The 12,522-nt window shown below is 34.0% G+C and overlaps 1 protein-coding gene across 1 annotated transcript in view; it reads left to right on the top strand.

Moving 5' to 3' along the window:
- Positions 1-12,522, top strand: part of CNTNAP2 (contactin associated protein 2) — a 1,021,890-nt gene that overhangs the window by 479,792 nt on the left and 529,576 nt on the right. Inside the window, exons 5-7 of the mRNA XM_063157997.1 lie at positions 2,803-3,006; positions 5,263-5,447; positions 8,668-8,811. Of these exons, the coding sequence (XP_063014067.1) occupies positions 2,803-3,006; positions 5,263-5,447; positions 8,668-8,811 (533 nt within the window). The remainder of the gene's footprint in view (positions 1-2,802; positions 3,007-5,262; positions 5,448-8,667; positions 8,812-12,522) is intronic.

The raw sequence follows: 12,522 nt of genomic DNA, 5'->3' as shown, positions 1-12,522 counted from the left end.
GGAAGAACACAAGTCATTACTACAGTCTACATATGATAACTCTTAAACATAATTGCTGTGTAATGTTCAGGTGATTGAATTATCATTCAGACCCATGCTGACAGTTCAGCCATGCCTAAAAAAAAAAATCTGTTTAATCAAAGATTACTGCAGCTTCTTTTTTTGATTGAATTATTTTCAAAACATGGAAATTCAGGGACAGATTCTGGAAAAAATATAGCCCTTTTACTCAGCTTTGTTAAAGTGTGTAATATAAATTTTCTTCAAAGAATGAGTACACCTATGGAACTGTAACAATGATGTAGGAACAGAAGGGATACTTGCCTTGTCATGGACATCTTGTGAATCCACAAAACTGCTATGCACTGACCAGCTATGGGTCAGATCCCTGACTATTAAGCCAGCTTTTTCAGATGTTACAAAGTGGTACCTGCTGGCCTTAGTGGAAAACTGATATACCCCATACAGAAGTTTCTGTAACCATCAGAAAGTAAATTTAAGAAATTTTATGAAAGACAGTCTCAGACATTGCATGTGGAATCATCTTTTTATGATGTATATTTGATATGAAGGTTACTTAAGGTGCAATATCCATCAATTTTCTTTCATATTATTCAACACTTGCGCCAGGCAGTTGTATGTAGATTCAAAAGAGCAGGATATCTGTAGCAAATTTACTTTACATAAAGGTAAGATTTTTGTGAAAAAAGGGTGACTTTCATACTGCTTTTTTTTTCTATAAACAGAGCTCATGTTTTTCTAAAAGTTGCTTTTGGTTTTTTTTTTCCATAAACTACACACAAAAATCTCAAGAATTAATTTCTCAGATCTCTTGACAGCTTGCAAGGCAAACAAAACCACCTGGTTCATATAATCTTTGTTACATTGTTTTTTTAACAATTTATTTTGTTTCTTAAAAAAAGTAATAATTTCAGAAGTAATGGATTTACTCGAGCCATGATAACCCCACTTCTGAAATTCAATTTGTTGCTTCTGAATGCTTCTTCATCTATGCCCAAGTAAATATGTCCTCTTTCATGCTGGTAACTTCTAAATGGATTTATTACACAACAAATACAACATACCATATTGATATTTAACTTAGAGCTGACTCCCATGATTGAAATTTGTCATTTGGAAGAACCAGATCAGGCTGAGAATTCTTGTTGTACTTGAAGCTTAATGCATATTTATTATTGAAATTTGCAATTTAAGAGGTGTTTTATAAAGAAAAGTCATATTTCTAATATATATTGCTGAATTCTGACAAAAATGAGATGTATGGTGACAATTATGGGATATCACAGTCATTTGTAAGGCTCGTATTTTATGTACCGAATAAAATTCTTCACAATTTAGTTGGCATGAACAATAAGGGGATCACAATTTATGAATTCTTCAGAAGTCTTTTCAGATTTAGGAAGACTTGGCCATGTAAATTCAAATTGAAATATATGCAGTTAGGCATAGTGTTTTAATGGAGTTTTGAAAAAGGCTTCTGTGTTAATTACACAACAGAAATGTGTTTGTCTCTGTGTTTTTGAGAGAGGGTGGAAGTTTTAAATTAATTCCCATAATAATAACAAAAACAAGTTAGTAGTTTTAAAAAGTTGCAAGGAGTCACTGAAGAGCAGACCACAGAAGAAGGAAAAAATCAGATGTGGTTGAAGAATAGATGATAAAATGCCATCCCTCTTTACATTCAGAGCATGAATGAATATGGTCTGTCAATCAGGAGTATAAATGCTTTTGAAAAACAGGAAGAATTTTACTTAACTATTCAAATTGTTAGTTGTCAACAGTGAGGATGAAATGTTCGTACAAATAGTTGCTAAGACACTGGTGGTTGGACTATTATCAACTTACAAAGGGGATTTTTTAAATATGTGTAAATTTTTAGAGAGAAATATCTGTTTGAAATCTTTTACAGAACGAGATTCTCACTTAAGTGAGAGATCTCTCACTTAAGTGACGAGATTCAATATTCAGCATAAATGCATCTCTTGAATGGAATCCAGTTCTGCAGCTATTTTTACTGGGATCTAGCATGCAGAAAATTGTGGAAAATTTGTGTTCATTCTTTAAAGTAGAGATTGCATCATGAAAATAAGACAAAATAAAATTTTGAAGTGTTATTTTAAATATATATATATATATATATATATATATATGAATATTGGATTGACCTTAAATGTTTGCATCCCTCAGTTTCCACATAATTTGAACAAAACCAAACATGAAAAAAATTGCTTCAAATGACAGAGGTTTTTTTTTCTTTTCAAAATTAGTTGAGGTCATAACTTACTTGCCATTTCATTAAATATACAAGGCTTATGTCTTTTTTATATAAAGTCTAAAACTACCAGGCAGTTACTCTGGGCTCATGTTTTATTGTTTACAGTCCTTGCAGATACCTATAGAGAATTTTAAAGACCTATTAAATGATTTATTAATGACCAGTCAGATGTTTACCTTTCATTTTGATCTATAATTAGGTAAATGTACATGGCAGCAACTCTATTTGAGAGAAACTGAAAGTCATTGAGTACAGTTGTAGCATTTTTCCTCCCAAATCTGATTTGTTTCTAGTTTTACTTTATGTGGATTAAATTTATATTCTGCCTGCTTCTTACGTTTTATGGCAATAAATTGTGGACAAAAGAAAATGTATTCACAGTGTATTCACATTTGCACGTTTTTTAATTCTGTTAAGGTACAATCTGCATATGGCATGTCTGTTTTTCCAGTGGCCATAGAAATGCATAACTGCTCATCAATGATTTTTTGTTTTTTTTCCTTTAGGGGCTGATGTTATCAATTTTGATGGCCATGTAGTGTTACCATACAGATTCAGGAACAAGAAAATGAAAACACTGAAAGATGTCATCTCTCTGAAATTTAAGACCTCTGAAAGCGAAGGTGTAATCTTCCACGGAGAAGGACAGCAGGGAGATTATATCACCTTGGAACTGAAGAAAGCCAAACTTGTTCTAAATTTAAATTTAGGTATGTTTTGATTGTTCAGTTTTTTGGTAGTTTTTTATCTCTCTCACAGAAATTTTAGGTCTCTTTCCCACAGTAATTTGGTAAGCTGCATCATTTAATCAAACGATTTGTTTAAAACGTTAATTCCCTTCTGTATGTTGGGGGAGTGTGCGCATGTGTTTAGTTCCATCCTGTCCCTTTTGCTCTGTGTGAGCTACTCTGAAAAGAAGATCATACAGGAAAGCAAGATCAGCAATATATTGTCATTACTGCAAACAAAAAAGAAAAAAAAATAGCTTTCCAGAATTATATTTGGTCTCAGCTGCGGCTTTGTGTGAGGGAAGGACACTGTTGTCACTGCTGAAGGAATAAAGGTCACACTTAGGATCCTTGAAGAAAAAAAATAATATCAGTCTACTAAGCTACAGGCCACATGAAGTTGGAGTTCAGCAGCTTTCCTAGAGTCTGAGAAGGAGGGCTAGGAAAGGAAAAGAAATAGATTGTTTAATCAGGCAATCTTATGATGAAATCCTGTACACATTACTTTAGTTCCAGTCCTCCCAGTAGAGGACTACAGGCTCATAAGTGACTGGATTTATAAAGTACATTTATTATGAAAAAGACCCATACTTATCTGGTTTGAGGTATTTTTCCATTCAAACAAAAGAACCTTAAAAAAAGATTTCATGCAATTTTCCTTAGTTCTCTTATAGACACATGAAGAGTAAATTGTTCCATTTGTTATTTACATTGAATAATACTTATTTCCACTAGCATTTTCTACTTTTCTTTTTCTAACAATCAACATGAACAGATGATGAGATAACTAAAGCAGTTACCTATTTTTAAGAATTTTAATTGCAGTAGTAACCCTTTCATTTACTGTTCCTCTATAATCTTCAGCACAAACTATCTTTATAAGCTACTATAATTTCCATATATGAGTTTGGTGAGGATGCTCTTAAATCATTAGGCTGATAAATGGGACTGGGCCCTGTGACACACACTCAATAAACAGATGTAATTCTTTATGGTGTTATTATTCCTCTGCCTGAGAGTATTGTCTTGGTATCAGACACAGTAGAAAAGCATGCTCATCTTGCCTGGTGAGATCCAGTGACTTAGTTTCAAACACCAGGGACTGGGGAAGGATGGGGAGACAGAAGTGGATTTAGGTTTCACTTTGCACTGTGTTTGAGTTTGCATTGAAGAAACTGAGGCTCAATGACATGCATGCAATTCTATTTTATTTTTTAACCAACAGGACCATTGGCCTTCAGCATAAGGGCAGGGTGGTCATTTTTAGGGAATTAATGTCTTAAGCCATGGAAATGGGATTTTCCAGAATGTGTTTTCAGCACACACAAACTTTAATGTCTCAGTTGCAGGCATTCTTAAGGTTGAGAAATTCTCAGCCTCAGAAATGCTTTAAGTCCTCATGTATTCAGAACAAGGAAGATTGCATTGAGTTATTGAGCAGTGCAGCAATTTTTTACACTTACTGCTGAATTAGTCATTTGCTGCTTCAGTTGGGATCTATGCTATCAACCTTTGCTGGCTTAGCTATGTCAGTCAGATGGCAATGAGATGTGATCTCTGACTAGCACAGCTACACTGGCAAAACCCCCAGGATAACACAGCTGAGAATTGCAAAACTGTACTCTTGCTAGTAGTTTGACTTCCAGAATAAGAAGATTGCTTCAGGATAACATAGCAAAATAAGCTGTATTAACAGAAGATGGTTTTTGCTGTTGTTAGCACAGTCTGCACTGAGCCTTTTCCCCTCTGCTTGCTGGTATAATGATACCGGTAAAGGCCACAAAGCATAGAACTCAAGAGTGAGATTTTGGCTGTTTTTGCCAAAATCTGTCATTAGACTCCATGTCCTCCCCAACATTCATAAATCAGTACAGTTCCAATGCAGCTCAGGATCTGGCCCAGAGGTGACAGCTTTTCTTTTCTGTGGAGTCGGAGCAAAAACAGAAAACCCTTGATGAAAACAACTTTACAACTGGAAATTGGTATTGCTTCTCATGTTAATTTACAAATAACTGCTGCTATGAATTTATACATATATTTAGAAATTCAGTGATCAGATGCTTGCTGTTTTGTATTGGTGGCAGCAGCTCTCCACTGGGCAGATCCCAACTTCATAGCACACTGACTTCTTCCAGTTAATTGCACGTCTGGTATGACTCAGGTGAAACATCGACAAAGAAAGAGGAAAATGTTTGCCTTATTGTATGAGGTGAGAAATGCTATTGTTTCTGTCCTCAGGCAGCAACCAGCTTGGCTCTATTTTTGGCCACACTTCTGTGACAACAGGCAGCCTCTTGGATGATCACCACTGGCACTCCATCATCATAGAGCGCCACGGGAGGAACATCAATCTCACCCTCGACAGACACATGCAGCACTTCAGAACAAATGGAGAATTTGATTATCTGGACCTGGACTATGAGGTAGACAGTGAAACTTCTTTCTTCTCATTCAAAGTGCTTTTATAAAGTTCAATAAGAAAGCTAACATAATTTGTTTTCTTAATTTTTCATACATTTGTTTTGATTACTTATTCCTTTATATTTCCTGAAACTTTGTTTCCAACAGGGTTCTCTTTTAATTGTAAATTATGTTTCTCTTAATTAGCCTACCAAGTCCCATCTGGTGTAACAATCATCTCAGCCCTTTGTTTTAAAGTGGGAGATGTGTGTTATTCAGCAAGATAGGCATACATGATATTAAAAATCTCTAAAAGCAGCTGCTCTAAGCAGAAAGTATATTTTAAAAAGTATAGTGCAATCTGTTGTTTCACTCAGGTGAATTTTGCTCTTGAATCAGAAAGCCTTAATCTGAGGAGTTAGTGTTTATTTTTAGCAAAGGAAGCAGGTTAGAACCTTTTTATTCATACACATCTTGATCTGCCCTGTCTTAGGTAGGTAGATACTTCCTTGTATTTTCACAAATATGGCATCAGTAACTTCATTTGTGAAAGAAGCAATGAGGAGTTAAGAAAGTTGTAAGAAAACTTGTTTAATCAATCAGGTTAATGCAGACAAGTGCTGGTAGTAATTAAATGTGGATTTATTGTTTGATTACACTACAGCTTCAGCTATTACGAACTTGTTGAGCTCCTCTAATCTGTACATGAAGTTCAACACATTAGTTATTGCAATCTTTGTATAATATCTTCTTACACTCTTTACTGTTTCTGATGAGAATTAATTTGGTTGACTGCACCAGATATGTAATTTCCACCCTTACAACTTTTTAAGATGTAAGAGTGAATATAAATGATGTAATGGAAAAAATTTGAATTAACTTGTGTTTTTTTTATTTTTACCAACTGTGTTTTTTAATTATTCCAACTTGTGGGGTTTTTTATTTTTACTTTTGACCAAGAATATATGAAATGTTTGAAAAAAGTAATTATAAATGTTTCTGAGTCAAATATTTGATTATATACCGAAAAATGTTTGTGGATACATTATTTACTGTAACTCTAAAAAGAAAATAACAAGCAAATTCTCCTGTACCCCTATTAATTATTGAGCACTGAAGATCTGAACTGAGCTACTTAAAACTCATATAAATAGATTTTATTACAGGCTTTTAAGTGAATGAGAAAAAGGCTGAATGCCATAAGCCACGGTTGTGCAATTTGTGCACGTGTGTGTATATATGTATACATACATACATATATAAAACACTTACATAACAAACATATTGCATATAAAAAGTGTATCCCTATTAAGAGCTGAATTCAATGCATTCACTTTCCCATCCTCTCTGCATAAAGAGACCTCACTAACAGTTCTCAAAGATACATTTCATTTTCCATATACGTGGATCTCCTTGTGTTTAATTGAACTTCTTCAAGTGTGCGTGTGTATGTGTGTCTGTAGTTCATATAAACTCAAGAGAATTAATCTCCTTCCTTTCCTCACTGTTATCTCACTGATTTTGGAGCTAGACACCACAGACTAAATTTAAAGGTGTTGTCTTTGGGATTAACAAGGAATAAAGCCAAAAGAATCAAAACTATTTTTCATAGACAAAGTAGTTTCTAGGTTAATCTCTTTCAGAAGAGTTAGGTAAACACAAAAAAAGGAAAACAATATTAGTTCTGATTGCATTTTTGAGATCAAAAATAGTCTTGTAAGTCGCTCTTAACTCACTGTCACATTATATGTTTTTTGCTTTTTCTTCTTTTCTTCAAAATCCTTTCTTTTTTATTTGCTATATTTCATTTAATCCAAACACATGCATAAAATATTTGACAACTAATTAACTATTACAGTTCCATTCTCCATATGAAGAGTTGTATATTCTCTAAAGTCAAGTCATGTCAATTTACAATACCTGAGGATGTCCCCACAAGATTTGTACACACCAAAAGCTGGTGTGTGGGGTTTATAAAGGTTTTAGATTTCAGCTGTATTGTTTTAGATCTTTGTACATGCCAAGTGGAAGCTTCCTCTTTGGAATAGAAATTGATATCTCACATGCATTTAAAACTGAAAATGTCAGCCTAGAGCTCTGTTTTCCTTCTCTTGGTAATAACAAATGGAATGGACAATGAATAATGGTTAAAAGCTTAATTCTGCCAAATCTTAGCACTAGATTACAAATTGATATTTTTCTGAACATTTGTGAGGCAGGAAAACAAGTTGTTATTACTATTTACGCCATCATCTAATGGATATAATTACCTAACACTGATTGCAGGGACTAATCTCATGAGACCCTTATTCTTGGCATTTGAGCTGCAAAATATTAATGAAAACATGTAACATTATACATTTCTAATCATTTCCATAAAGACCATTATGTGGCAGAGACCTGTATCATCTCTATGGAGTGACAGAGATGTCACTCATTGAAGAGAAACACTTTTAGTTTGTAAATATTTGGGTTTCTAAGTTTTTAGAACTATAGATTATGGATAACCCAGAATCAATTAGCCAGGATAATGAAGTTCAGCTGTAAGACAAAAACCAATTCCTATTTGAGTTTGATGACTGACTCCTTGCAGGGGTTGTCTTGATCTTCTCTAAGGAGATAATTTGACCTGATAAATCAAGGGGTAACTCCTCATTGACTATAACTACATGACAAAAGCATGCTCTTTGTAGTGAAAGGTCCTTCTGTCTACCAGGGGATTGCATCTTTAGCTGTGTGACTCTGTAAATTCTTCTGGGTGAAGTAGACATATGAGCATTACAGAAGAATTACATGCCACATTGGAGCCCACCACTGCTGTGCTGTACTCTGAGCTCTGGCACACAGTTAGAGCTGACTGAATGATTTGAATCAGATTATCTGGCTAATTTCATGTCTACTTTTTTAGAAAAATACTGTGATGGAAATTTGTCCCAATGTCCTTGTTTGAAATGCTTATTTTCCAATATCAATCAGAACTGTTCACATGTGATGTGTGTCTGTTCACTGTTTGGACAATTGGAATAATATTTGGGTTTGGCTACCATAAATAATTAAAATTAATTACAATTCTTATTTCTGCTTTTGCAGTATTTATTTTGATACATCCTTTTTCTGTAAAGAGTGCTGCCAGCTCTCTACTTTGCCATGCTTGAGTGTTCAAAGAAAGCAATGTGTACAACAAAATTCTTTAACAGTCTTTGCCTGCCAGTAACTATCTACCATTTTTCTGTTTCATTTAAGATAACCTTTGGAGGCATGCCTTTTTCTGGCAAGCCAAGTTCTAACAGTAGGAAAAATTTCAAAGGCTGCATGGAGAGCATCAACTACAATGGCAATAATATCACTGACCTTGCCAGAAGGAAGAAATTGGAACCTTCAAATGTGGTAAGATCATAATTTAATGGTCATCTACGCTTCTGTTTCTAATTCTAAAGAAGACTAGAAGGTTTTTGTGGTTGTGTAGCTGATATTTTTGTTATATACTGCAACAATATAAAACACAAAGCAAAGTTTACCACAAATCCAAAGATCTTATTGTATGTACATTTATGACTTTAAAAAAAAGATTATCATGTATGAACATTTTATTTCTGGAGTCTTGTTTCATCTTTCAAAAATTAACCTTTAGTGTAAGTCAGATAGTTTTGGTTTTTTGGTTTTTTTTAAAGAAAATTAACTGAAGCAGTAAGTGCTTTTTCCCTTTCTTCTCAAATTATAGTAGTCTAAGACCAGTGCAGACAAAATTTATTGTTAAATGAATTGCAGCTTTCTTGTGGCTTTTAAATCCTGGTAATATTCCATCCCTGCTGAGCTAGTTGGATGGTTTTAGTGCAAAAGTCTTTGGATGAGAATGCTTGTACAGTCCTTTCTGATCCGTCTGAAAACCTCAAAATATTATACTTGAAAATCATTATTTGCTTATTAACATTACAGAGGTTATTAGCATTTTACTCTATTTTTGCAGCAGCTTAAGTGTTCATAGTTGCTTTCATGTGTAGACTTGTGGCTTTATGGGCAGGGTGATTAAGAAAGAATGTACTTTAATTTCTCTGGTTTTTAAGTTCTAAGTGTTTCTGAAAATGCTTGTTGGCATACAGAGGCATGTAGGTAAGAAATAAATGTATTATTGCTATGAGTTTGAGATGGTTTGAATAACCTTTCAAGGCTTTCTTCTGTACAAGTTTACACATTTCAGAAATTCCTGATAACGTATGGAGGTTTACACAATTTCGTTATCCTTTATGTAATAAATTGTTAAGATATGCAAATGCAGTGATGATGCCATGCAAAGGATTGATTATCCCTGGATAGTAAAACTGAAGCTTCATGTCATGTATGATTAAATGGTCAAGGAAATCCAAAGGATAATGATGAGTGTGTGATGTTTGCCTGTACAAACTCAGTAATACAGCTTGATATTTATAACCTTTTCTACACATAAATTTCATCAGTATTGTCAAAGGCAAAGAATACAATATATATATTCCTTTCATTAAGATTCCAGTTTTAAAATTCTTTCAACTCAATCTAATGAACTCCTAAAACTTTACCCTTCTTTAAAATATTTTTTTCATAATTACAAAGGATTTCCTTTCTGCAGTGCATTTTCAGCTTTAATGTAAGCATAATTTTGAAAGATTAATGCCTGAATTCAAAAAGAATCTTTGTGCAGGAGCAATCTTTCCATTTTGCTCAATCAAGTTCACTGCAAAGTTGGTAGGACATATTCTTAAAGCCTCTTTCTGAACAGAAATGTTGCTTAAGAAGTTCCTATGAGGCAAATCCTGTTCTTTACAGTCTGAGCATCTCAAAAGTGCGACATAGCTGGCAGACATGTAAAGCTTCTGAAAAATCATATTTTGGATTGTTTCTCTCTCTTTTGCTTCTTTGCTTTTAAAATTCTGTTACCCATAACATGAAAATAAAATCCACACAAGCAGCTCTGGCAGTATTAGTGCCACATCAAGAGGTGATATGCCAGTTTAATTTGATGCTTCTGTTGATTTCCAATTCTGAGAATGACTAGAAAAATAGAAGCGACCTTTGTTTTCAGTCGAAATACTTAAATTGCTTCAGCTCTTCAAAGGCAAAATCAATTTTACTCTAACTAAATCAACATGGATTTTTATGTTTTTTACAAAAACATTTTTCTCCTAGTTTTTAGCCTGATTTAGCAAGAGAAATAGACTTTCTTGAACTTACTGTTGTTGTTAAGCATGTTTATGATGATGGCACTCCAATAGGGATCCAAGCAATCCAACAGGGATCAAAGCTCCATTGTAGGAGATTGCGTACAAGCACATAACAGGAGACACACCTTCCCCTTTAAAGGCATGACACAATATAATGTGGCTGAATACAAGCAAAGCAATCAGTCTGGTCGTGAGAAGTATTACAAAGAAAGGATGAATTCAGGATAAAAGAAGGATTTTAAAGGGGTGTGAAAAAAAGAAAATAATATTCCTAGATGAAGGCAGTTGAATTTCAGAAGTCACACATTGAAAGGGACTTGGCAAACTGATTATAAAAAATGAGAAGGCCCAGAAAATCAGAGATGATAAAAAGATGATGATCTTGATTTTTTTCTGAACAAAATTAATTTTTTTTTTAAAAAAGTGTCTTATATACACACATTTTATGAACAGAAAAGCACCATCAAGCACCTTTTGCTTTGTTGAAGAGTAAGGATAAAAAGACATATTAGAAGTATTTTAAATTTAAATAAAGTCCAATGCTGACTTTAGTAAATATTTGATTTAGATGCAGAAGGTAAAGGGGAAAAATTATTTTGATTCTTTTGTGATATTTAAGATGGCATTAGTGTATAGTGCATTGCCCATACTACATGATCCATCCTGATTTAGCAGTTAGTATGGTCGTAATAAACTCATTGCCCGTCTTCTAGGAGCTTCCTATTCAGCCAGTAGGTCCTTTAATTGGGAAAGGTATTTACTGTAGTATTTTACACAAGGGATTATATTTGAATGTGGATAGGCAAAATTGATTTATAAGTAAACATGAATTTAATTTGCCATACAGATGAAAGATCACAGTGCACAGCTCAAGCTGCACAAATTAAGTTGTTTTTACCTTTTCCCTGCCAATGTAGTATGAAAAAGTCTCTAATAAGACCAAGAACTTCAATATAAATGCACAGTATATATTTGACTTCCAGGTGTCATTGCCCAGAAAACTATTCAGCAAGTCACTCTGAATCTACAGAAAATGAACTCATTCTCTTTGAAAAATGAAGAGGCTATTACAGAGACAAGCTGCAGATTAACTTGAAACCTTCACCTAGAACTAGTGAGCGATCTATATAAAATGGGCTGTACTTAAAAGAGGAGTCATCTTGTGAACTACAGTCATAGAAGGGATCAATAATCCAGTTCATATTAATCTAAATAACTCAGTAGGGAAAACGTTAACTAGCAGGGAAATTAGAATTATGTGTTACTTTCTCAAGAAATGTTTAATGCAGCTAGGCTTTTCATGGGAAATGCATTCACTGATGTGAAAAAGGATTTGAATGCATTCCGTGCCATTAACATTAATAGGTGTTATGCATGCAAGTATCCAAAACATCAGGATGACAGCAGAGTGTCAATTGGATATAAAAGCCTTCTTGTAACAAGGAAATTGTTAGTTCCTCTTGGTTACAAGGCAGCAAAAGGAATTCTTAAAAAGTCTAACAGAATGCTCTCTGAGCGCTTCTTATTTGAGATCTGTGATTGAACTGTGAAATGACATCTCTCAAAACATGATGTAGCCTTCTGCGTTTATGCAGGACTGCCTTAACTATGTAAAAGAAGTTGTGTCTATGCACAAGGTGACAATTACACTGAGAATGACGGCCAAGAGAATTTCAGACACTCTCCACCTTTTTTTTTTACTGTATGTAAAATTTGTGGTTTAAGCAAAAGTATTCTGTAGCAAACTTGGAAAGGTTTAGATTAAAACAACTCAGACAAATGAGATAACTATTTTGATTTCGTGTCTCGCTGGTTAAAAGTGTAAAATTAAAAATCCCCGGGCAACTTTTAAACTTCACCACCCCAAAGAAAACAACACACAGGGAAATCTTTACTCTTTACT

The sequence above is a fragment of the Melospiza melodia genome, chromosome 1 (genome assembly GCF_035770615.1).
Source record: "Melospiza melodia melodia isolate bMelMel2 chromosome 1, bMelMel2.pri, whole genome shotgun sequence".
Taxonomy (NCBI): Eukaryota; Metazoa; Chordata; class Aves; order Passeriformes; family Passerellidae; genus Melospiza; species Melospiza melodia.
Note: the sequence above shows the minus strand (reverse complement) of the source record. Positions and strands in the feature narration are given on the sequence as shown.